General features: G+C 36.7%; 1 protein-coding gene across 12 annotated transcripts in view; it reads left to right on the forward strand.

The window, feature by feature from the left end:
* Positions 1–25,730, forward strand: part of ENAH (ENAH actin regulator) — a 109,992-nt gene that overhangs the window by 66,137 nt on the left and 18,125 nt on the right. For 2 of the 12 annotated variants that reach the window (XM_074316929.1, XM_074316928.1), the window contains exons 4-7: positions 6,598–6,654; positions 11,486–11,570; positions 22,014–22,303; positions 23,509–24,297. In XM_074316929.1, the coding sequence (XP_074173030.1) occupies positions 6,598–6,654; positions 11,486–11,570; positions 22,014–22,303; positions 23,509–24,297 (1,221 nt within the window). Of the gene's footprint in view, positions 1–4,763; positions 4,963–6,597; positions 6,655–11,485; positions 11,571–16,591; positions 16,688–22,013; positions 22,304–23,508; positions 24,298–25,730 lie in introns of those variants that run through there. The other 10 variants (XM_074316930.1, XM_074316932.1, XM_074316927.1 and 7 more) reach the window with 6 other exon arrangements.

Genomic DNA, 25,730 nt, shown 5'->3' on the forward strand with positions numbered 1-25,730 from the left:
CATGACTGTGCAGAGAGGAGAAAGGGAAGGCCATTGGGGTCCCCATGGAGAAGCAGACAGCTGTCCTGGCTTAACGAGGACAGCCCTGGTTTTCGACAAACCATCCTGAGTGGGTGTGTGTTCAGATTCGTGACCGAAGAAATGCCTTTGGTTTTGATTCCTGCTGAAAACAGCCTGATGGCGGAGGAACTTCCCTATACCTTCCCAGATCAGCTCTAGTGCTTGGAAAGGTTATTGGGGTCCCCACTCTGCAGTCTTTCCAGACACTGTGAAGGCACTGCCTTCGTTCTTCACGTCTAATTCTCTCATCAGAAACTAGAGCCATTTAGAGCTCCACTTGACAAGAACTCTTAATTTCCAGCATAGCATCTTGTTTTTCAAGTGAGAATACGTTTTATTTTCTGATTAAAAAGTCATGTTCTTAATATAAAATTGTAAGCAGTACAGAAAAGCTTACGGAAAGAAGTAAAAATACCTGAAACCCCACCACTCCAGAGGTAATCACCTTTAATATTTTCCATAATGGAAAAGTGATAGGCATTGAGATATTATTCAACTTTGTGTTGTAAACATTCTGAAATGAAGAACACAGCACAGCACTTTTTTCCCCCCTTGACAGCTTTATTGGGTTTTTCTTCACATACAATGCTTTTTACCCATTTAAAGTGTACAAGTCAGTGTTTTTAGTACATTCACAGGGTTGTGCAGTTACCACCAGAATAATTTTAGAACATTTTCATCGTACCAAAAAGAAGCCCTGTGCCCTTAAGCCATCATCACCACCCCCATCCTGGGTCACCACTCCCAATTCCTCCGCAGCTTCCAGCTCCTGGCAACCGCTCATCTACTTTCAGTCTCTATAAATTTGCCTATTCTGGACAGTTCTTGGACATGTAATCGTGCAATATGCCATCTTTTGTGACTGGCTTCTTTTACTTTGCCCAATTTTTTCAAGGTTCATACAGTTGGTAGCATGTGTCACGCATGACAGTTCGAAAACTAAATCATTAATATAAAGCATACATTCATGTATCTGAGTATGCTTTCTAAGTTTCAACAGTTGACATTCTTGTTTAACAATTGGTTTTCTTGTTTTGAAGTTGTGTGAGTATGGTGTACAGTGAAAGTAATGACTAAATCTTAACTTTTTTTTCTAAACAAAGATTAAAAGCAAATCTTTCTCAGATTCTTTAGTTTGAAAACATTAAACATTTTAAAGTGTCGTACATTGTGTAAAGCAGAATTGTGTAATTGTTTTCTATGTGAAATGAAATAAAAATAGAGATGAATGCTTGACCAACTTGTGAACTCTCTGAAGTTTATTTTCTCAGTTCCCAGGCTGCTTTTTTGCCCAGAATTTCCCAGCCTTCATTTTTCTTCCCCACACCCAAGAGCATTACTTTAGAAACTTCATATTTTTTTGTCTCTTAATTCTATTTCTCTTACGAGTTTGGACCCCTTTGCCTAATTTTAATATTGTACTAAAACTGTTTTCTGAAGTCTTCAGACTGATTCTTCATATTTTTTAGAAAAATTGATATTATTTAATTTTATATTTATGCTTATTATCTTTTCAAATTTCTTGAGGCGGCTAATAGGAAACAAACAAAAAGCTTGAAGTAGGAAATAAGAATTCCTAGTGAAGGAAGGAGAAATAATTATCTTAGTTCTGTGGGGGCTAATAGTAACTCCAATTGAGTGTTGACTGCTAGAAAGTTCTAATTAGTGCAAAAGGAAGCATACCAGCTGAGCAGTCGAAGAGTGATCAGAAAGCATGTGCGTGTCTAGAAAGGCCTTGCAGAAGGAGGAGAATAGAGCACATTTGAAAAACGGAAAGACCAGTGCACCTGGAGCCCAGAGAGCAGCAGAGTATGGATTGGATGAGATGAGCAGTCGTCACATCATGAGGAGCGAGAACTGGATTTTGCTATTAAGAGCAGTGGGAAGCCGTTGAAAAGACTTTATTTACTAAGGGCAATGCTCTGATCTGGTTAAGTTATGAAAGTATCACTGGCTACTGTGGGGAAGGGGAGAGGTGCCAAGGTCAAAATGGACAGCTTGATTAGGTGATGCTATTGTAATAGTCTAGGATGGTGGTCTCTTACTTTTTGAGCTTATCCCCTAATAAAATGCATTTACCACCTCACCTAATATACACCTATGTTGTATATACTATATACACACTTTATATATATGCACTAATATATATATATGTATAATGTATGTGCATATACATTAAACACCATCAAAGAATAGAAATGTAAAAAGGATGAGAAAAATATTTAACAGAAATAGAAGTGTTACTATTCTGTTTCCCACGCCAATGGATGTGGAGCGTTCTGGGATATACGTATCCCACTTTGAAAACCACTAGTCTGAACAAGAGGTCATGAACACTGGCAATGGGGTTTGGAGAGAGAAACGAGGAGGTTGCATTAATAGGACTTGGAAATTGGTTAAACAGTAGTAATGAAACAGAAGGAAGTGGGGAAGAGGGTCCTAGATTTCTGGTTCGTGCAATGAATAGTTAGCAGCACTGGTTAGAGAGTTAGCATTCCAGGAATAAGCTTCTCATGTTTGTTAAAGTGGCATTCTACCTGGATGTGGTGTTTTCTCTGAGCATGTACTTCATGACGCCCTTAGTAACAAGGTGGGGGGCGGGGTGTGATTTGATAGACAGGTCTTGATCTGTGCTCAGGAAGAAGCCGAGAAATGAATGTGGGACACGAGCTCCTCTTGCCTTTAGCAGAGTTAGGCTAGAGCAGGGTTGGTAAATTATAGGCCCCTCAACTTCTGCTTCACTCTGAGTTTCTTTCGCAGGAAGCAGAGTCAGTTTATCCCACAACTGAAAATAAATGGCTTACAAAACAGATGCCAGAGTGAGAAGCATACGGAGATTGTTGCCAGTCAAGCCTAATAATTACCAGCAATTTATCACCCGTTAGCAGTCATTTTCATATTTGCTTATAAAATGAAAATTTTCGTATTTGCTTATAAAGTGAAAATTTTCATATTTGCTTATAAAATGAATTTATCCCCTCACATATTTAATTTTTCTTTTCTTTTTTGGTGAGGACATTTAAGATCTACCCGCTTAGCAAATTTCAATTATACGATGCAGTGTTAAATCAACTGTAGTCACCATGTTTTACATGAAATCCAAAGTTTGTACCTTTTTTACTAACTTCTCTATTTCCCTGCCCCGCCCTCAGTCTCTGGCCACCACTTTCTACTTTCTGTTTCTGAGTTTGACTTTTTTAGATTCCACATACAAGCCATACCATGCAGTCTTTGTCTTTTTCTGTTGGTTTATTTCAGTTAGTATCGTGCTCTCAGGGACCATCTATGTTGTTGCAAATGGCAGGATTTCCTTCTTTCTTAAGACTGAATAATATTCCATATTTTGAGTGTGTGTGTGTGTGTGAACACACTGCATCTTCTTTATCCATTCATCTGTTGACAGACACTTAGGTTGTTTCCGTATCTTGATTATTATGAAGAATGTTGCAGTGAACATGGGGGTACAGACACTTCTTCGATACCCTGCTTTCATTTCCTTTGGACATCCCAGAAGTGGGATTGCTGGATCACGTGGCAGTTCTATCTCTAATTTTTTGAGAAACCTCCATACTATTTTCCACAGTGGCTGTACCAATTTACATTCCCTAGAACCTGTTTTTTTGAATGCGGGCAACCATACGACTGCAGTATCTTCCTCCTGTCTGCTCTAGATATCCGAGAACAAACAAAGACACATTTGCTTGCATTTCCTTTCAAAAATGTGTATAGTAGAACTTTGCCATCGTGAGGGTGATACCTGGGGACCTTATTGATGGTCAAAAGTGTGAACATTGCTAATTTGCATGCTGATGTGGTGCAAATCAAATTAAAACCAGCTTTGAGCAAACATTATCTCATTTAATCCTCAGAAAAAATGCTGAGATGGGCACCGTCCCCATTACAAATTGCCGTGGGATTAACTGCTAATAGTGGAGACCTCTAATGTTAAAAACATGAGTGCTAAGGGTCTACTATATAGCAATAAAATAGATTAATGCCAACCAAATCTAAACAGCCTGTCATTTTCTGCTACTAATATACTAAACTCAAGGTTTCTGTATTTCTCTGCTCATACAAAATACCTAATGGAAAAGGATGTTAAAAGGCAGGGGGACGCCTAAAGAAGAGCAGTTTTAACAACCACATGAGAAATAAATGAACCATCATGACAAGGCTATTTTCAGGTCAGAGTAGCTGATAGAGGTGGCCATTTTTCTTCTCCATAAGTCTAATACTGGTGTTAAATTTTACCTTTTTTGATACACGAACTTCTTCAATTCATGCTTTTCTTTAGGGCCCATCCTAATTTCTCTCAGCCCTAAACCTACTTTAATATGGCTAACTTAAAGAGAAAGGTCCTTTCATCAGTAAAATATAAGATATGTGGAATATCGATGCTAGTAGGATCCTAAAGTGAATTATGCTGTAATCACCATAATGCTGAGTGTACTCAATCTGGACAAGGAATGTTCTTTTCCACGTTCCGCCCTCCTCCCCTGACTGAGTGAAAAAAAAAAGGGGGGGGTTAATAGCATCAATACTGAGCAGGAAGTGCTGTTAGCAATAAGCTTATGATGGAATGAATAATTTAGTATCCTGGGGAAATGCAAACTGCAGTAGAATTCAAGCAACCGTATCAGAATTTAGATCAGTATTTTGTGCAATGGTAAGAAGTAAGTCAGTAGAAAGAAGATGCTTAAAGATCAAGTGCAATAATGGTGAATACTAGTTTAAACTGTGACAAGATTGGGAGTCTTGAGTTGAAAATATTTTGTCTTATGCAGTAACAATGGTTTACCTGCATTCTGACAATTGTCAGATGACTTTTTGCCAAAATGATTGGTCATGGACCGTGGCAGTTTCTTTGCTGTCAGAGAAGAGATAATTTCTCAGGTTTTTCTTGTAAGTTTTTATATTTGCCTTCTCCCCCTCACCCCTTTAAATATGAGTTAAAGGAACTGAAGGTTAAAACTTGAAGAGTAGGCATGTTTATTTAATAAGACATTGAAAAACATTGGTAAGACAGAGTTTTTCAAGTTTAATCTTAAAATATAATTGTTGAAAATTTTCTAACTTGTTTATCTTCTTTGGAATGATCTAATTTGCTTGGTAGACATTTTATATGTATGCCCGTGGTCTTTTTTATGTTATCACTGTAGATATTGTGCATGCGGCTTTAATAATGGATGGGTGGTTGGAAGTACTTAGCGAAGGTGACATTTATCAATCTTACTGTGTTTGTGTTTGGAAATATATGCTGAATATAATATTTTCAAAATGAGATTTATACTTTATTGGATTATATTAAATCTAATTTCTAAATGTAATAAAAAATTGTCTTGATTATTTCAGATTTCTTACCATTTTCAGATGTGTCATTCTTTAACTACAAATTGGTTTGGTTCTGATTCTATGCAAACTTTTTTAGTTCGCATAAATTGTACTATTTAAAGAAGACAGTTTTAGGGGAAATCTAAATTACTGTCCTGTTTGCCTTTGTGTAGTCTTCCTTAAGTAAATATATATTTAACTGTTCATTGTTTCTGTTTAATACTAATGGAGAAAGAAAATCTTTCCCATGCTGAAAGAACTTCTTTAGGATTTTATAGAAAATTATTCATGTAAAGTTTTGAATATCACTAATGTAGTACTAAAAATATATATATATATAATTTTTTTCCACCCCAATTTTGAGTGTCACCTTGGTTTTACATAAGCCCTTTCTCTTTTCATAAATGATTACCTTTTCGTTGAGTTTTGTGTCTTAAAGAGAATTTACTTCATTAATGCTTAAATAAATTTTAATGTAGATAGCCTAAATATTGAATGGCTATTTGATGTGGCCACACATTTTAATAGATAATTTGTCAAATATGTGTACGTATATACATGTTGAGGAAAAAAACAATAAAATGTGGCTTGGTAAAAAATAGTTTTGATGTTTTTCAAAGTGCAAAGCACATGAAGATACTCGTGTTTTACACCAATAAATGCAAAACACTTTCAGTGCTGTAGGCTGTTTAAAATGGCTTTGGTCTTTTTCAACTAGTAGAGATGAGTTTATCCGCGTTACATTAATCTCAAACATTTCCCCTCAATTTTTTTTTCAGCTGCAAATTCTCCTAAATGAGCAGTACTAAAGGGTAGATATGAAATGAACTCGAAATAAATGGCTGTAGATCTTGACCTCCTGTACCTCACTTCATTTACTTTTACAAATATAATTGTAAAATGTAAATTGATTGCACTCTCTGATTGTATAACTCAGGAAATAAGTAAGCTAGCTATAAGGGCATCCTTGGGTCTGTGGCTTATTATAGGGTTTTTCCACAAATAAATTATACATAAGATTTTTTTAACGCTAATGGTAAAGAAGATGCGTTTTTATTAAATTACAGCGCTTCCAATATGAGAATCTAGATAGGAAGTCTGTATAAATCCATTTTGACCCTTTCAAAGCACCTTTTAGTATATGTGAAGTTCTTCAGATGGCCCCATTGTCCTTTGAAGCTTCTAACACCAAGGTGTCTGTTGCAGCCCAGAGCAAGCTTACTGCCACGCAGGACAACACTAATTTGCGATGTATTTTCTGTGGTAAGCAATATTATGTTTACATTCCTTTTTCAAGCTGTGGTACATAATACTTGCACATCTCCATAACTTTTGTTTCCTTAGGCCCTTAGTCTGGTTTGTGGTATTTGGGATAGATAGCAAGCGACTGTTTTATGTTGTGATATTTGTTGTGATGCATGTAGGGGATTTAGTCAGCTTTTGAGTTGGCTTCCCAGTGAGGATTTCATTAGAATTAGGATCCTAAAAACAAATTCTTGTTCACTTCTTCCAACACGACAAAAAGAGGTGTTTTGTTTGTTCATTTTTGTTTTTAACTGTTTTGAGAGCAGTCTTTTAATTTGGAATTTAAGAGAAGAACAAAATCATACCCATCTGTGTCTTATTGGAAGGGAGCTTTTGCTTACCTTGAATTAATTTTTAGGTGTACACGTTGCCAGGCAGATGTTAGCTTTGACAGCTTTCTCTTCTGATCAAAAGCCTCCTTTGTTCAGTAGTTTAGATAGCTGTGGCTTAGAAGTGAATTTAGGCTTATAAAGTGTTTTCTTTCACTGTCATTCTCATATACACACGTATATTTATTGTTTGCATGAACAAACCAGGTATGTCACTTAGCCACCCCCAATTGCAATTAATCATATACATGCATATCCCTTATCCTCTCACAAGGGTATATGTGTGTGTGCACATCCTTGTTTGTCTTCTTCTTATGCTCATTTGATTCTAAAACTTTGTTTTGAAAACCCAAGTTCAGAAAGTGACTTTTAAAAGCTCTTTTCTTTTCTTTTCTTTTCTTTTCTTTTCTTTTCTTTTCTTTTCTTTTCTTTTCTTTTCTTTTCTTTTCTTTTCTTTTCTTTTCTTTTCTTTTCTTTCCCTCCCTCCCTCCCTCCCTCCCTCCCTCCCTCCCTCCCTCCCTCCCTCCTTCCTTCCTTCCTTCCTTCCTTTCTTTCTGTTTTGACTCATACATATACCTTTGTGGACTCCTGTATACCTTGACTGGCCAGATTTTCAGTGAGAGATAAAATTATAAAATGATACACTGCTAAAATTTTTATATAAACAATTCAGCTCTGTTTATATAAACAGAGTATGTGTATGTACTTTATCCATGTGAATCAGAGTTTTTGATGTGATTCTTCAGAATTACCGATACTGTTTCTTTACCTATAAAGAAAATAATTCTAAAATTTATGTACTTGTTGTGTTAGGCAAAGGAGCATGTGTTGTAAATTTGCAAAAATGAAAATTCTAGTGTATTTCTTGGGACAGTTTTAAGATTGCTCCAGGTGACGCACTTACGGCAATGAGCCTATTGTTTGGCTTTTTATAAACCCCCTCTCCTTCCCAGATTCCCAGATCATTGCAGATTAAATGTTTCATCAGTAACTTTTAATTCTGATTTTTCTGCGTCCTCCTGGGGGTTCTTCTAGGCCCTCTTTTGACTTAGGCATGACTGGTTGTTCCTATTCATGTCATTAGGACTCTAGTTCATTTTGAAAACCTATTTGATGTTCAGTACTTGCTACTTAATATGTTGAGTTTCACGTGCAGAATAATCAATACAGTTTATCCAGTTTCAGAGCAAGGGTTGATTTGGCCTTAATAAAAGTAAATATTTTTAAGTTGTAAAATTATGTGTTAAAAAGCAGATTTCCCCCCATTATTACCTTGAATTGTACAAACAATAAACCACATTGCTAAGTTTAAACTTGATTGTATTGTGTATGATAACACCTATTTGTCTTTTGGTGCTGTGCTTTTAAATAGTCTGTGGCTATATTTGTGAAAATGGAAATGTTACAGTAAGTGAAATGTGCTTTAGCCAAAGCTCAGTATTAAAGTCAAGACTGAATTGCCATCCATTCCTGGTTCAGAGAGATATTCTGTTCTGATTTCCATCATTTACAGGATACCATGTCATTGACATGGACACATTTTCTTTATTAGAAACTGTATGTCACATACTATGCTATATGAATTCTGGCCAGGACAAATTTAAGATCAACCATTGTCTTTGCCTGTGGAAAGAAAACAGAGAAAACTAACCAAACTAGCCCTCAAATAGCTATTGTTCTTTATGATAAAATAGTAGAAGCAAAGCAAGTTCACTTGTTTCTTCTCTTTTTTTCCAAAAGAGAACTGCTAACCACCACATGATGCTCATAAAATATTATCATTTGCCCATTGGTATGGGAAGGACCTTTTTTTGCGTTCTTTGAGAACACAGATACTTATTTAGGAATATGACCTATGTGAAGTAAGCGTTAAGAGTCCAGAAAAATTTGGTGGCAGCTGGCAGCTTTGCCTGATCTTCGTTGCTGCTTCCTATTGTGTGTGTAGTGCCTTTGGTATGATTTACCAAGTGTATAACCCAGCAGGATGTTTGACAAGAAGGAAAAATGTAATCGTGTACCTGAAATTCATAATTGATCTAGAACTCTTTTAATGAGTGCTTACAGTATACTTATATTATATTTTAAATGCACATGAATTTCAGTGTGCTCATTATTGTGACTTGACGATGTTATGAAGAAGAAACAAGCAAAGCAACCAGATTAAATATAGATGTGAGAAAATGCCGAGGGGAAGGCTTCTCCTCTCCTGTTCCCTGTTTAAAAAATGTCTAAGGAAAGACAAATAGCACATTATCACAAAGAACCATGTAGAAAATAATTTTAAGAGTTGCTCTTGCATCAAAATCTCCCCCATTTTAAAAGGATCTTCCTTGAAATGTCTCTTTACTTCTCAGGTGCATGAATAAACTAGTAAATTATCTTTATAATTAGTGATGTCACCCAGAAAATATTACCCACAGTTTTAAACCAAGTTTGCTGAGTAAGCTTTTAACTTAAGAAAATCCAAAATAGTTTCTGTAAATTGTTAAAATATAATTTTTTTCTCATTTAGATTTTTTTGTGAGTTATATCAACTTTTGCTAGTTAAAAAAACACACTGTCTAATAAAATCAGTAGCATTGAGTTAAAATTTTGACATCTTTTTCTTGAATTTATATATTTGAGTTAAAACTTATATCAATGGATTTTAATTGGTGAATTTAATCTATTAATATTAAATAGTTAAACCAAAATGGTCTTGTGAGTTGCCTATGCTAAATGCTCACATTTAATATTTTTGGATATATAAAATATTTGCCCCAATAATTTATATTTCCTCAAATTTACCCTCCCACCCTGTATGTACCCCTTCTGCCAACAGAGACGAGACATCTTTTCCCTGCGAAGTATTAAATACTCATCTATGGCTTAAAATGATAATATTTTTACATCATTATGTTAATTTTCAAGAGAAAGAATTCCAGTCTGTTCACTAGACAAGTTATATATTTTCATTAATGCAGACATTTAAGTGTGTATTTAAAGTTTAAAAATTTTTTTGTTACTGATTATGTGGGATTAATAAATTTTTGTGTTTCCTTTATGTGGTTCTCAAAATAGCCGACTCTTAGGAAATTTAATGAAATCTATCACTGCAGTTGTCATCTAATTTGTCTTTAGATGACAAATTAAATGATTAATGTAAAAATATGTATAAAGAGATGAGGAAAGAAATTAGTAGGTAAGTTCAGCTCAAATTACTTGTTTTTCTGCACTTGGGGTGTACCCAGTACTGTACTACATTCTAATGAACCATATCCTTCTAGTTGTGAAGCCTGCTCTACTAGCATGAAATACTTTGTGCTTTTAATGCATAGATTACAAGACTTTGCTTTACAAGTATTTATTAACTTTTTTATACTAGTAGTCTACAAAACACTTTTAAAATATCTGCTAGGGACATTTGCTGGCACACCAGAATTCACAAATACGTATAGCGTATCATTACTCATATTTTTCTCTAAGAGTGGAAGATTCACAAATACGTATAGCGTATCATTACTCATATATTTCTCTAAGAGTGGAATAAAGATTTCTTTATTCTCTTATTTACTAGTTTAAATTTTAAGACTGTTCTATTGTAACGCTAGGCATTGTATGTTAGGTCCAGTATTTATTTATCTCATTTTGTGACACACTTAATTTTTATATCCAGTGACATTAAATGTCCCATAATTTAGTGGCATTCTTTATAAGATGCTAAAAATGGCTCTACCTTGCATGTGATGTGTGGGAATGGACGATCATTAGTTTCTCATGACAGAACTATGTTGGTTTGAATGCAAGTTTTTTTGTGTGTGTTTGTTTTTGTTTTTACCCCAAATGAAAAGTTAAGATTACCTCCGTGACATTAAAAATTCAGCTAAGTAGGGTAATTATATATGGAAGTTTAGCAAATGTTTGTTTTCACCAGTGCTGGAAATGCCAGGCCATGAAATAAGAATGGCAGCTTAAATTTAAGGGGCAAATTTGATAAATGCATTAGCATACATCGGTCTAGTAATAAGGTTCTCATGCTCTCTCTCTCCTGTTTTTCATTTCCAGTGTTCTATTTAGGTGAGTTTTTGAATTCTGATTTTTCATTTGAGTTCGCCCTCTCCACTTCATGAATAAATACCCCAAAGAGAATGTTTCATTGTCTTAGAAAATGTCAAGCTTAGGTGTCTCTCCAGGTGCTCATCGAACACTTGTTTTACTCAAGCTTTTCATATATAAATATTTATTTTACCTTTATTGTTGATGTTTTCCATTTGTTTGAAGTAAGCCTTTGGAGGTGGTGACTGGTTACATTGCAGTCTTTCATTTGCTCTGTGTTACGTAAAGCTTATATTTTATTTTGCTAACCAAAAAGAAGATAAATTTGTAAATATGTGATGGTTTTATGTTAGTCTCATGATTTTCTCTCTACCCAGCTAAATATCAAGATAATCTTCACCTATACTGTTTTCTTCCCCTTTTAGGGCCAACATTGCCTAGACAAAATTCACAGCTACCTGCCCAAGTTCAAAATGGCCCATCACAAGAAGAATTGGAAATTCAACGAAGGTACATTTACAGGTTATTGTTTGTACGCTTTCATTCTCCTGCAGAAACTATGAACATCCTAATACTGAAAGCAGATTCTGTCTCGTCAACCATTTGAAAGTCAGGACTGTTGTTATATTATTATCTTTTGGCATCACCATTAATAAGTGAGCAAAATCTTGTTATGCTGGACAAAACATGTTATAAAATTTCTTAGCTATTTTTTTGGTAAAAATCATTCTCATGTAAGTTTAAAATAGTGTAACTATACTTAACAGCGTACAAAATGTCTTTATACCTCCAAGAGTCTTATTTTTATAATAGTTATAAATTAATCTGTGATCATTATGGCTTTCACATGACTTAACTAGAAAATTGAAACAGTGTTGGCCGTTTGTATAAGGCACCGATCTTGAGATACTACTATTGGGTTTAGTAATGGAATACAAAATCATTCTGTTTATGACCAAGCTGCTGGTTGAATGCAATCAATAACATCATTGTTTCAGTGCAGTTTAGAAACATATTTGAAATTATAATACAGCCTCATGTAGGGGTGGGTAGTTTTTGTGAATTAGCAGAGTCTCTGAATTACCAGCTACTTTGTAACAAAATAGTTTTTTAAACTTCAGGTACATTTGGTAACTAAAATTGAGCTAGTCATACCAGGTGTCCCATTTTAAAACAAATGAAAACATTTTAGAGATGTTTTAGAGCTATTGCCAGTGGGTCACCCCTGTTTTGTTCTCGATACTTGATAACTGTTGTATAGATGGATTTTTCTAATTGAGCAGCATGACAAGCTACTAGTATTTTCTTGTGACCTTTGATTTGGATCTTACATTTGAAACATTCTTTGTATTCTCTCTGTTGTCTTAATACATGTGTCATGTTCCCCTGACAGTCAAAGGGATTTCTCGTGGTGGATCCGTGGTGTAGAACTACGCACTTAGCTCTTGAGGAAGGCCCTCCAGGATCTGCCCCAATTTTTTTTTCCTCCCACAGCCTGTGTATTCAGTTAGATCACTCCTGAAATAGCCTCCAAATTTGGTGAAAATCTAACTCTTGAGGGATGCTGTAATTCACAGATTTTATAACTAAAATTAAGTTTCTGTAGAAATAAGGAAAGCTTTGAGAATATAATAATTTCAGATCCATATTGAGAGGTTTTTTAAAATTTTATTGGGGAACAGTGTGTTTCTCCAGGGCCCATCAGCACCAAATTGTTGTCCTTCAGTCTAGTTGTGGAGGGCGCAGCTCAGCTTCAAGTCCAGTCGCCGTTTTCAGTCTTCAGTTGCAGGGGGCGCAGCCCACCCTCCCATGCTTGAACCTAGCTGTGCTCATCTGGACTTCAGGGTTTTCTGTTTGTGTCAAAGTAGAAAACTGAAGGGTTTGAAAATTAGAGATGTTGTTTATATTACTTGTTTAGTTGAAGACTTTAACTCAGTCATTTTCAACAGTGAAATCTAAAATTCTAAAAAATTGATATGGATTTTTAAATTATTTTCTGTCCACAGTCATGCAGGGATTATTGTTTTCATTTAGATAAATCTTCCACACCAGTTTCTTTCTCTCTCAATATTAATCTCATCTCTATTCCTTCTCTTTACTCTTCACCCATTTCCCTTTTAATCTCATGAAATTTGCTTTGTATATCCACAAATCTACTGGACGTGCTGCTTCCATTAGTGACTGACTTCTAGTTTAAATTTCTTCTCTTAGTCCACTTCTACCATTCTTTCTTCCTTTTGATGCTCTAGTGTCTTCTTTTTGCAAATTCTCCTTTTCTATCCTTTTATGTACCTCTTTATGTATAAAGAGGGTGCCAAAAAAATATATACACATTTTAAGAAAGGAAAAAACTGTATCAAAACTGTAATACTTGATACATACTGATAACAAAAGATGAATACTAGTCATGTGTATACATTTTTTTTTGGCGCCCCTGCTTTATATGGCTTGGCACTTAGCTATCTTTTTTCTTTCCGTATACAGTATGCTCTTTGAAAAATTGATGATTTGGTTGCCTATTGTAGTTTTCTCTTAACTCTTTTATGCTGATGGCTTCCACATCTACAGCCCCCATTCACTCATCATCCACGTGAGGTCCAGACCCACATTTCTAACTAAATGGAGTGGTCTCATGGATCCTGTGGGAATTCGGTGAAAGCAGTGGACGTCTCCTCTTCCATCAGGCCCCCCCATGTGGGTGTTTGTGCAACCACACACTTGCATTTACGTACAAAACGCTGCATACCATTTCAGAGGGTCACAGACCCTCTGACTTCCAACAGCGGATCCCCAATGAGAATTTCTATTGGAGAGCTCATCCATTTGGGTATCCGACTGACACCTCAGTTTAAACCCTGATTTATGAATGATTTTGTTCTTAATGTACATTCCTTCTTCTCTTTACTGTTTCCTCCAAAGTTTCAGCTTAGAAAGTCTGAAATTATCTTCAGTCACCATCTCTATTCAAGTATACTTTGTTATTTCTTTAACAGCCTGTTAGATTTACTCTTCTGACATTCTCATTACTAATAGCTTTCTCCAGTATTTATTCTCTTATGTGCTGCTGTAGTTTTCCATGTGATTTTTCTGTCTTTAACCTAAGTCCCTTGAAGTTATTACTACTTTATTACTGCCAGGTTAATTTTTCTTAAACATTTTTGCACACGGCAAAGAAAATCTCAAACAATGTAGAAGGGCCTAAAATGAGGAGAGTAATCTATTAATACATGATTGTGCCCTTCCCATCATATTAATTTCTGAAATTAATCACTCTTTTAGTACTTTTGATGACATCCTCATAATACTGAATAATATGTTTATATTTCTATTTTTTGATGAGTCAAGTTATAGAAACTAGCTGTTGATGCTCCACCATGAAAAATGAAGAACTCTTCACTTCCTTTGCCAATCATCAGTAATTAACTATTTTTAGTACCGCTGTTGGTTTCTTTTCCAAATTGAACCTCTGTCTTAACTTTAGACAATATCTCTTAACTCCTCACTCTGTATGAGGAGTTCAGTAGTTTTACACACTTCTTTATTCTTTTTTCTTCCATTCTACCCCCTGGCTTTGGCAGATAAATCATTTTTCAAGTTTATACATTTGCAGTCTTTCTGTAACTGTCATTAATCTTTGTCTTCATGTTTGCAGGTGATCTACTCTTCCTCTCCTGAATCCTTTTAAACTTCTTATTAACCATGGTTCATATAAATAGATGTATTACAGGAACTAGAAGAAAACCTAAAAATATGCTATAACAGCTTCAGAGAACTAAGAGGATATACGTCATTCATAAAGGAAAAATTTGTAGTTAGGATATATTTCATTCATAAAGGAAAAATTTGTAGTTACTTGAGAGTATAAGAAAATGTACTTAGAAATTAAAAAAAACAAAACAAACAGCATTAATAATAGGAGGTTTGAGAAATAAGGTTGAGGAAATTGCCCTGATAGTAGTTATAAAACATAGAGATAGTATATGAGAAAGAAAAAATCAGATCAGGAGGTCCAACATCCAAACAATAGGAGTTTTTAAGAGGAAAAAGAACAAAAATATAAGGAAACGCAACTTGCAAATAAATAACATAAAATATTTCCTGGAACTCAGTGACTCGATTGTGCAGGTCAGAGGTCTGCAAACTTTTTCTGAAAAGGGCCAGGTAGTGAATATTTTAGACCTGTGGGCCCGACGTTTAACTCTTCCTTTGTAGTTTGCTGTAGATGATATGTACGTGAATGGGCATGGCCAAACTTGGCCTTGGACTATAGTTTTCCAAGCCCCCTGGTCTAGATTGAAAAAGCTCACCAAATGTTCAGCCCAATAAGTAGGAAAAACAAACGAACGGAACCCACCACCAAGGCATATCACTGTGCCATTTTAGAATACCGGAATAAAGAGAAGATTTTAAGAGCTTGGGGTGTGTGTGGGGGGCCTTCAAATCCTGAGGGATTATTTCCAATTTAAACTTCCAACCTAAAACTTCCTCCTCTGCACAGCTTCTAGGAAGCTACTGGAAGGTGTATTCTGTTAAAATGAGAGAGTTCACCAAGAATGATGAAATCATGAGAGGAGCCAGGAAACAAAGACTCTGCCTTAGGAAAGAGATGAGTGAATCCCGAATGGGGCAGAAGGCCTAAGGGCGTCAGAGAGGGGTATTTCTGGGGCAAGGAAAAACAAAATAAGCAAACAGAATAATAGGTCCCCTGATACGTTTGACTATATTGAAAGGGTTTACAGTTCTGATGGAGGGTTTAGGTTGAAATAGCAATAGGGATATAGAAAAAGAAGCAGATGTGTAAAAAAAAAAAACACCAGAGTATTTAAAATTACCAGAGTAACAGCAGAATAACAAGGAAACTGTTCTGAAAAGTAAATATGGTCTGCCATGAATATCTAAGTGAATGTTGCTGATGCATCCCAAGTGGTGTTATGATTTAGGGGGGCGATGAGGAAGGAAAGGTTCGAGGGGCTGGAGGGTGTAGGAATTAAGTCATTTGTGTAGTAGAAAGTCAGTAGATAATGTCTAAATCTGAAAAACTGAGAAGTATTAGTTCCGAACAAATGACTGTGTTTAGAAACATGAGATGAATACCACAGTGTGGAAAGTAGTTGCTTCTGGGGCGAGAATCAGAAGTGGTGAGGGGTTGGGAAGAGGATTACTGTTTTGTTATAAGCTTTGTAATAGAATTCAACTTTTTAAGCTTTGTATGTATTTTATACGTTTATGTATTGTTTTTTATGTTTAACAAGGGTGAAATTGAGTTGAAATGAATGTTTCCTTTAGACTAATCCACTACTTTTATTATAGTAGCACGAGGATCGTATAGGTTCCTGTTCTCTTCATCTGTGTATCACTTGTTCATATTGGTTTTTGATTTGGCTCCCTTGGCTGACTGACGAAAAACATATTCTGAGGAACATGAGTCATTCCTGTGTTAGTCTCAACATAGAACTTACTTTAGTTACTATCTATAAATAGCCTGCACATCACCAGCCCTACCTGAAAGTTATAAAAGGGGGAGTAGTCATCCCCCCTTAGAAGCGGGGAGTTGGAGCGATGAAAGTGTACAGACCTCCAAGTAGCCTTCATAGGCACGATGGACCAAACGTTGACCGCCTCCTCTTGTGAGTATTGTCCCTTGTCTCAGGAGCTTGCTACTGTTACAACTCAATGCTCTTGTTTCAGTTTGATCCATTTTCATGTGTTTACTAATAGAGAAGTTCATGTCATGCCCACGTCGCATGATCGAAACATGTTTATGTAGTTTTCTTTTCTGACAAAAATCGGTAATGTCAGAGTGGTACTGAATGTTATCAACCCAGAACATTCTTCTTAGTCTGCCCTTCTCCTTCATATGTCAAAATTTAAATCCCTCCTTATTACCCTAACACTTCCTTACAGGTAAGGCTGAATGAAATGTATTTTTAACTTGTGCTATTTATATTTTGCTTGCTTTAAAAAAAAATAAGCCTTTGGGTCAACATAAACTAAATATGTGTTTGAGTATATAACAAAACTGTTAATCTCATTGGAAAGTGCTTTGTATGTCTCTTGGGGACAGTTGTTTTGGGGAGAAAGATATTTTGGTGGGGGGGGAATTTCTGATATTATTTTTTAGGTGTTTTGGTGGCTTTAATATTAGTCACTTGCACTATAATTGTTTCTGAGAAAATACACATTTTAGAAATTATTTTAAAATGCATATCCTAACTTCAAAGGAAAATGAGTCTGCCCATATTTTTCTACAGTTTAGAATTAGAGCCCTTGTACTTTGAAAAAGTCTCTGGATGATTCTGTTATTGTGTGAAGAGAACAGTCAGTTGTAGATAAAACTCTAGGAAGAGGGGTCCCATACATTTCCATCCTCATGTGAGTCGGTGGTGATATTGCTCAGAAAAGCAGAATTTATAAATTTGGAAAGTGTCCCCATAAAAATTTATACAAAGTCCTGCTTTAGAGGACATGAAAGACAGAAGATTAATATACCATCCAGTTTAGGTGGGAATTATTCATGCCACTAAGGATTTGTAAACCTAAAATTTTCTGTTTGACACACTACTTTGTGCCTCTTAGATGTGCCTCTTTTCAGTGAGCAGGCTAAAAATTAGCTAGGACTTTTAACACTTTCCTTTCTTACCTTCAAATTAAGAAAAGATTCAGTTAGCAAAGTCTCCTGCAGCTGTATGAGTTGCTTATGTCAATCATCTATCAGTGAACTCGGGACATCTCTCTGGCTTCGTGCTTTTTTCCTACATCAGTAGATACTCTTTATCTTTTATGGACTGAAAACCCTAGAATATTAGGGCATATGGAACCATCTTAAATGCCGCCATTCAGTAATTCTTCAGATGCACTTTATTCACTTCACCTGTGGTGTTTATTCTTTGTGTTAAAAGCATTGTGTTGCTTAGAAAAGCAGCCATTAACTGGGGGGTAAAAAAACCTAAAAACTTGAATAAAAGATGGAATGTACTCTTAGAATACTACTCTGTTGTTCAACTCTGAGCAGTATTTACATTATCATATTAATAACATAAATACTGAATATTGATTTAACCAGCAGAATTCCATATTCTCCTGTGACTACAGAGGGTGCCAAAAAATGTATACAAATTTTAAGAAAGGAAATTGTAATACTCAATATATACCAATAACAAAAGATGAATACAAGTCACGTATACATTTTTATGACACACCTGGTATTATTGGGAGAAGTGTGTGTGTGGGGGGAGGCAGCTGCAAGAGACATCTTATTAGAAAGTCAGTAGATAATCTCTAAAGTTAAAAAATAAGAAAAGTTCAAAAGAGCTGACAGTAATTGTCATGTTGATGTCCGAGCGGGTGGTGTCCGGGGCGGGTAAGGTGTCTGCGACTCTGAGAACTCAAAGAAGATGCGTGGAGCCGATGCAAAGCAGATACCGTGTTTCCCTGAAAATAAGACCTAGCCAGACAATCAGCTCTAATGCGTCTTTTGGAGCAAAATTAATATAAGATACGGTCTTATATTAAAGTAAACTAAGACTGGGTATTATATTATATTATACCCGGTCTTATATAATTATATATAATATTATATAAAATAAATATATAATATGAGGATATTGTCATTCCTCAGAAACTAGTGGTTTATCAGAAAGCATAGTGAAGTCAGTGTTGTACCCTAAAAATCTGATTTTATTATTTAGCAGTGAGTGTCCTAAACAACTGCTGCTCATAATAAGCACTGCCACAGATTTCTCCTGGTTTTGTCTTGCAGTTATTAGGTTGGTGCAAAAGTAATTGCGGTTTTTGCAGTTTTGTTTTTTAAAACCTTTTAAACCGCAATTACTTTTGCACCAACTTAATATTAAGTATGGTGATATGTCCAGAGAGTGGCTTTCTTTTTTTTATGAGCGAGAGAAGAGGGATTAATTTACTCGTCAAGTGGGCTTTTCCTTTTGTTTCATACTCAGTTTAGAAAACATGAGGGGGAAGATTTCTGGAAAGGTCTTACTGGTTCATTTATGCTGCTGGGAGGACCAAAGGAGGCGCGCATGCACGTTCTGTCATTCAGTTCCACCTGTAATCAAGGACCCAGCCGGTTTATTAGCCGGTCCCGGGAAAGCCCCAGTTCAAGATGTCTAAATAACTATTATTATAGCTGACATTTATTGAGTGTTCCTATGTTACCAGGACTTTCTAAAGGGACTTTAAAGCATTACCTCATTTAGTCTTTCCTACAATACTTTGAAATATGCGTAAGATGAGGATAATGTTTTTGGAAGGAGGGGAGTTAACTTTTATAGCAAGATTATCATTTAGGTCCAGGTGGGTGGGAACATTTTCTTGCTCTTGTACATATGTGTATGGAAGATAATAAGCAAACTGTGTTTTAGAGCCAGCTCCAATGGGCCTCTGTAGGCTTTAATATCGTCACAAAGATATTCCATAGTCAGTATTTGACGTCTAGAGTTAAATATTTTTAAAAATTAATTATTTTTAATGTAACATTGGTTAATAACAATACATAAGTTTCAGGGGTACCATATTATAATTCGATATCTGTATATACTATAGCATGCTCACCACCAAAAGTCTGGATTCCATCCATCACCATACATTTGACCCCCATTACCCATTTTGCCCTGTCCTGCCTCCCTCTGGTAAACTACCAGTCTTAGGTGGACCTTGAGGATATTATGCTAAGTGAAATAAGTCAGAAAAGGACAGAAACCATATGATTTCACTCGTGTGGACTATAAAACAAAAAAAGAAACATGAACAAACAAAAACAAACTCATAGAGACGAAGATTTTTTAAATTGAATTGAATAAATACTGAGATATTCCATAAATTCTTAGATATGTAGATTAAAAACTATGAATGTTTTTCTAGGTGATCTTCAAATTTAATAAAATATTAATAGGATTGAGAAGATAGGTCTTGGCAGAAAGGGTAAATTTAACAAAGTGATTCTGAAATTTATCTAGAAGAAGCTAAAGGAGAATCGTTTAGAAAAACTCAAAAAGAAGAAGAAGGGTGGCTGCACCCTATTAGATGCTAAGTATATATCAGATATCAAAGTATCAAGGTACTGGTGTCATACTAGACAGACAGACCTATGAACCAAAACATTCTGGAAGTTCAGAAACAGTCAACACATATGAAGGTGACATCTTAAATCGGGGCTATCAACTATTCAGTAACGTGTGTGCCACAGAGCACTACCCCACATCTCAAACCCAGGATGAATTGCATATGAACTAAGGATTACATTGTAAAAATTAAAAGCATCAAAAGAAAGTGTTGGTAATTATATAATCTTGTTATGGGAAAGGGTTGCCTAAGAAAGGTATCCAGGGCAGGTCACACAAAAGAGTCATATTACTAGATTTTCTACATAAAAATTAAAAGCCATATTACCAAACAAAACATATCTTTTCACTAGAAAATCTGTGTGTCAGTCATGATCCTTAAGATGTAGAGGGAGGGGGGTTGGAGGATGGGTGAGAAAGGTGAAGTACAAATTGGTAGTCACAAAATAGTCACGGGGATGTGAACTGCAGTATGGGGAATATAGTTAATAACGTAAAGACGATGTAGGGTGTCAGATGGGTACTGGACTTATCTGGGGGTCACTTCATAGATTATATAACTGTGTAACCACTGCACTGTACACCTGCAACTAATCTAAAATAATACTGAATGTCAACTATAATTAGAGGGTACCCAGAAAATGTACACACATTTCAAGAAAGGAAACAACTGTATTAAAATTGTAATACTCAATGTATACCGATAACAAAAGATGAGTACAAGTCATGTGTGTACATTTTTTGGGCACCTCTGGTGTGTGTGTGTGTGTGTGTGTGTGTGTGTGTGTGTGTGTGTATTAGTCACGGGATGTAAAACACAGCACGGAATATAGTCAATGGTATTGTAACAGTTATATACGATGTCATAGGGGTAGTAGACTTGGGGTTATAACTTTGTGAGGGGTGTAAGTGTCTAATCATTATGTTGTTTTGTACACCCGAAACTAATAATAAAAATAAAAGATGTAGTTAGAAAAGGGTTCAAAGATTAAATGAAGGCAAATGTTTATTGCAATATTAGTAACAGTATTAGGCTAACATATCCTACCATCGGCTTAAACTATGGACAAGAAAACAATAAAAGACTACGAATTCACGTAAAATAAAGACGTAAATCTATGCTTAGTGCCGTAGAATACCTTTTACACTGTATTAAATGGGAGAGAAGAAAACAGATTTCAGAGTGGTAGGGAAATATCATTCTATTTTATTTGGTTTTTAAAGTTTATATGTGTATTTTTACGTAAGGAAAAGTCTGGAAGTTTGAATGCCAGAATGTTAATTGTAGTTACCTTTGGATACGAGACTTCAAATAATAGAAAGTTGATTTCTTCTCAACTGTGGTTTTATTTATTTTTTCATTCGGGAAGCTTTTATTGAGCTGTTCCTGTGACTCCCTCCCCTCTCCCCCTTTGTATTTTTTAGAATGATAATGTATTACTTGTACTATGAAGATTTGGTGTCGTGTTTTAGGAAGGAAATTACAGTTTAGAAATTTTTTCATGAAGTGATTCAAATAATGCCTTGGTCATTAATGTGGTATGTTCGGTTATTTGGAAAATCCATTTATTTGCAACACTTGATTCATGGACAGCACAGAATAAAATGAGATGTAGTGAGATGTGCTGAAGCAGTCAGCCAACCATGATCCTACTAAGAAATTGTTTTCGTTTATATGAAACTGCTAGGTCATCTCTATCTAAAGTAGCTTTTCTTCATGTGAGGGAGAGGTGTCAGTTGCGTGCTCTCTCCATTGCTTTGTATTTGAATCCAAAATGAGGTTCGCATTGGTTCATTGTGAAAGGAATAGGTTTTCAATGATGGGTAGCCATAGATGCATAGTTTTAATTTCTTTTTTTTTTTTTTTAAATTTCAGGCAACTTCAGGAACAGCAGCGACAGAAGGAGCTGGAGCGGGAAAGGCTGGAGAGAGAAAGGATGGAAAGGGAAAGATTGGAGAGGGAGAGGTTAGAAAGGGAAAGGCTGGAGAGAGAGCGCCTAGAACAGGAGCAGCTGGAGAGAGACAGACAAGAACGGGACCGGCAGGACCGCCTGGAGCGGGAGAGACTGGAAAGACTGGAGCGAGAAAGGCAGGAGAGAGAGCGACAGGAACAGTTAGAAAGGGAGCAGTTGGAATGGGAGCGAGAGCGGAGGATACCAAACACCGGTAAGGAGTGTACACATTATTCCGTGTTCTTGATACCTGGGTTTGGATGGTGGGCGATGTTTGGTGGAGTTATGTATTCAGATATTTCACACTTGAGATGCTTGGGATTAAGCACTATGATTGGAAACGATGAAAAAGACGCAGCAATTGCTACTTTAACATTTTCTTTTCATTTCGCTCTGTATTGCGTTTATTGCTTGGAGACTTAAAGAAAGCTCTTGGAAATTTTTATTCTGGCATTCTGATTCTTCTAACTCCCTATAAATTGGCTATAAAATATAAGTATGTTTTTATGGGAAATTTTTTTATATTGGAAGAGCTTGGATTATATTTCCCTTTTGAGATTATTGCTTAAATTGTCTTGAATACTGTAGTATTATAGTACCATTCAACAAGACATTTGCTGGATTGTATTCCTAAGTTAATTAAATTTAATTCCTAAGGAATTAAAAACAGTAGGTGAAAAATATCCTCTCTAAAACTGACTAGTTATTTCAATATATGTTTTAGTATTGCGGAAAAAATAGTGATAATTACTAAATCTAATGGAATTTATTGAAAGACCTAAAGGGTTAAGATATGACTGAAAGTTTGAACTCCTTTGATATTCATTAAAACGAACAATTATTGTAGGATCGAAGAATTATTTTTTATTCCATATGGCCTATATGAAAAGTCTCAGTGTGGGTTGATTAAATATTGGTTGATTGGTTTGTTTTTAACTGTCTAATTGTTTTCTGGGGTTATAGCCAGCAAAAAAACGTTTTCCTCAAGTAAGCATTGAATGGGGGGGGTTCCTAGCCCTTTACAATAAATGTTGGCCAGTTTTGCTAGAACGTATTCTTCTGTTGGTGTTCCTATGACTGCAATCTTAATGTCCTTTTAGTGGGCTAAATAATTGAAATTAAGACTACAGCTACTATCGGTTTCTTGTAAAGGATAAGCTAATCAACTTAATTTATTAATCTACTTATTAGATAAAAAGAAAACTTATTTCATCCTCTTCTGGATCTCAAAGTGCGTTTAGAAGTTAAAACATTTCTCGGGTGAAATCGGTTATTTGTACGCGTGCCTAATTCTCTGTACTAACTGTAGTCTACATTTATACATTTTGTCTGAATGCTGGTTTTGTGGCTTTACTAGCTCCCTTTTTCTCTCTCCTTTTTTATCCCGTCTTGTGCTGCTGCTTTGTACCTTCTGTCCAGCTCCACCTTCCGACAGCTCCCTGTATAATGCTCCACTTCCGGAGTATGCCAGTTGCCAGCCTCCTTCAGCACCTCCTCCATCATATGCTAAAGTCATCTCAGCTCCAGTGTCAGATGCCACTCCTGATTATGCTGTAGTGACCGCTTTGCCACCTACTTCCACACCCCCTACACCACCACTTCGACACTCAGCGACACGTTTTGCAACCTCTTTAGGGTCAGCCTTCCACCCCGTTCTTCCCCATTATGCTACGGGTCCTCGTCCTCTGAACAAAAACTCTCAGCCTTCTTCTCCTGTGAACACACCCTCTTCTCAGCCTCCAGCTACGAAGCCCTGTGCCTGGTCTACTTCCAATTTTTCGCCCCTCCCTCCATCTCCTCCAATCATGATTACCAGCCCCCCAGGCAAAGCTACTGGTCCAAGGCCTGTTCTCCCTGTTTGTGTTTCTTCTCCTGTGCCCCAAATGCCTCCATCCCCGACAGCACCCAATGGGCTGCTTGACTCGGTCCCACATGCAGTGTCCCCGCCGCCTACCTCAGGGCCCGCAGCACCAGCTCCGCCTGCACTGCCTTCCCTCGCACCACTGTCACACTGTGGATCTCAAGCTTCTCCTCCAAGCACCCCTGTTGCCTCAACTCCCTCATCCAAGCCTAGTGTTCTCCCTTCTCCCTCTGCAGCTGCCCCTGCCTCTGTGGAGACTCCTCTAAACTCTGTGCTGGGGGACTCCTCTGCTTCTGAGCCAGGCTTGCAGGCAGCCTCTCAGCCGGCCGAGACTCCAGCCCAACCGGGTAAGGCTTCCGTTACTGCTGCCAGCAGCTAGTCACTCGGAAATATTACATGTCAACCACGTTACGTGCCTAGAAGAGTGGGGAGGACGGTGTTGCTTCTTGAACATCTCTTTGCCATCGTGCCATATCAGTTGTAATTTAAAAAATTAAAGTAGAGAAGAAATGTGGTTTTCTTTTCTGTTTGGATTAATTGCATTTGGAGGATCGATATAAAGGATTTCCATATTGCACTAGACTCTGGCATCTTTGGCAGTATCGTAATTGGAGGTGTTTTCCAGTAGGTAAGGCCCCCTCCATCATGCATTTCTTTTAAACTTCACTAGGAAAGCAATTCTTCACACATTTGATGTGTACAGTAAATACGGGATCTAAGTTGTCTTCCTTTAATTTCTGGAAAACTTAGACATATATTTAGCACCCAACAGTAGTCATTACATGTATAATCCTAGAGTCTCCTGTGTATCCGTTGTGATCTGGGACCCTGTTTCATTTTGGCCTTTCCTATGTTGGGCTTCCCTTGTTGGCCTTTCCCATATTGGACTTCCAGAGATGGCCGCCACCCTAAACTCTGTGGAGCAGCCTGCCTTTGCGGGAGGGGGTGGACAGGTTGGCGGGCTTGATGTCTGCCCAAAGGGTCCCATGGTCCCAGATTATAAGTAGCAGGCTTAAAGGGATAGCAGAGAGAGAATAGCATCTTCTAGGTATGCCCTTCCCCCCACCCCACCCCCGTGCCTAAACCTTGCTGTCATAGTAACGCAAGGGAGGATGTAATCTTCTAAGTATAGATTATTTGTAAGTAGAGAAGGACCTGGCTCTGTAAGTAAATAAGAAGATGCTTAGCAACGCCCCCCGCCCCCCTTTTGTGGCAAGAATTGACAGGAAGGAATATGACAACAAATAATATACTTAGAAAGAAACAGTCAGGATTTAAACACGCCTCTTTAAAAATCGTAATTCTTAGGGTAAAGTAATAAGATAAGACTAATTGTTGTGTAGGTCACACGGCCGACGTGCCGCATCCTCAGAGCTCTGACAACCCCGGAAAACTGACAGCCCCTTCCGCTATCCTTTTCTTCAAGCAGCGTGTTTTCAGCTTACGTGACTGCGCAAAGTTAGCAGTTTCAAAAGCTGTACCACCCAGTGTGCAAAGGCACTTAATGTGTCCCCAAACACCCCTTTTAAGCCTGGGTTAAGAGAGTCCCTCCTGGTTCAGTGTTCCGATATGAAGTAAGTTCTTGTTCACTCTCTAAGAGTTGGGCGTTTCTCTCTTACCCCGTCTTCTAGGCTGAAAAGCTCTACTTCACATTTTATTTCATTGAATGATTTCGGATAGTTATTTTCAGGTTTTACTTTGTCCTAGTAGATTCCTCCTTTACTTCATGATTCTCAGCTATTGCTACACATTGGAAAATTAGATGTGGAATAATTTAAGA

Source organism: Rhinolophus sinicus, linkage group LG12 (assembly GCF_036562045.2).
Source record: "Rhinolophus sinicus isolate RSC01 linkage group LG12, ASM3656204v1, whole genome shotgun sequence".
Taxonomy (NCBI): domain Eukaryota; kingdom Metazoa; phylum Chordata; class Mammalia; order Chiroptera; family Rhinolophidae; genus Rhinolophus; species Rhinolophus sinicus.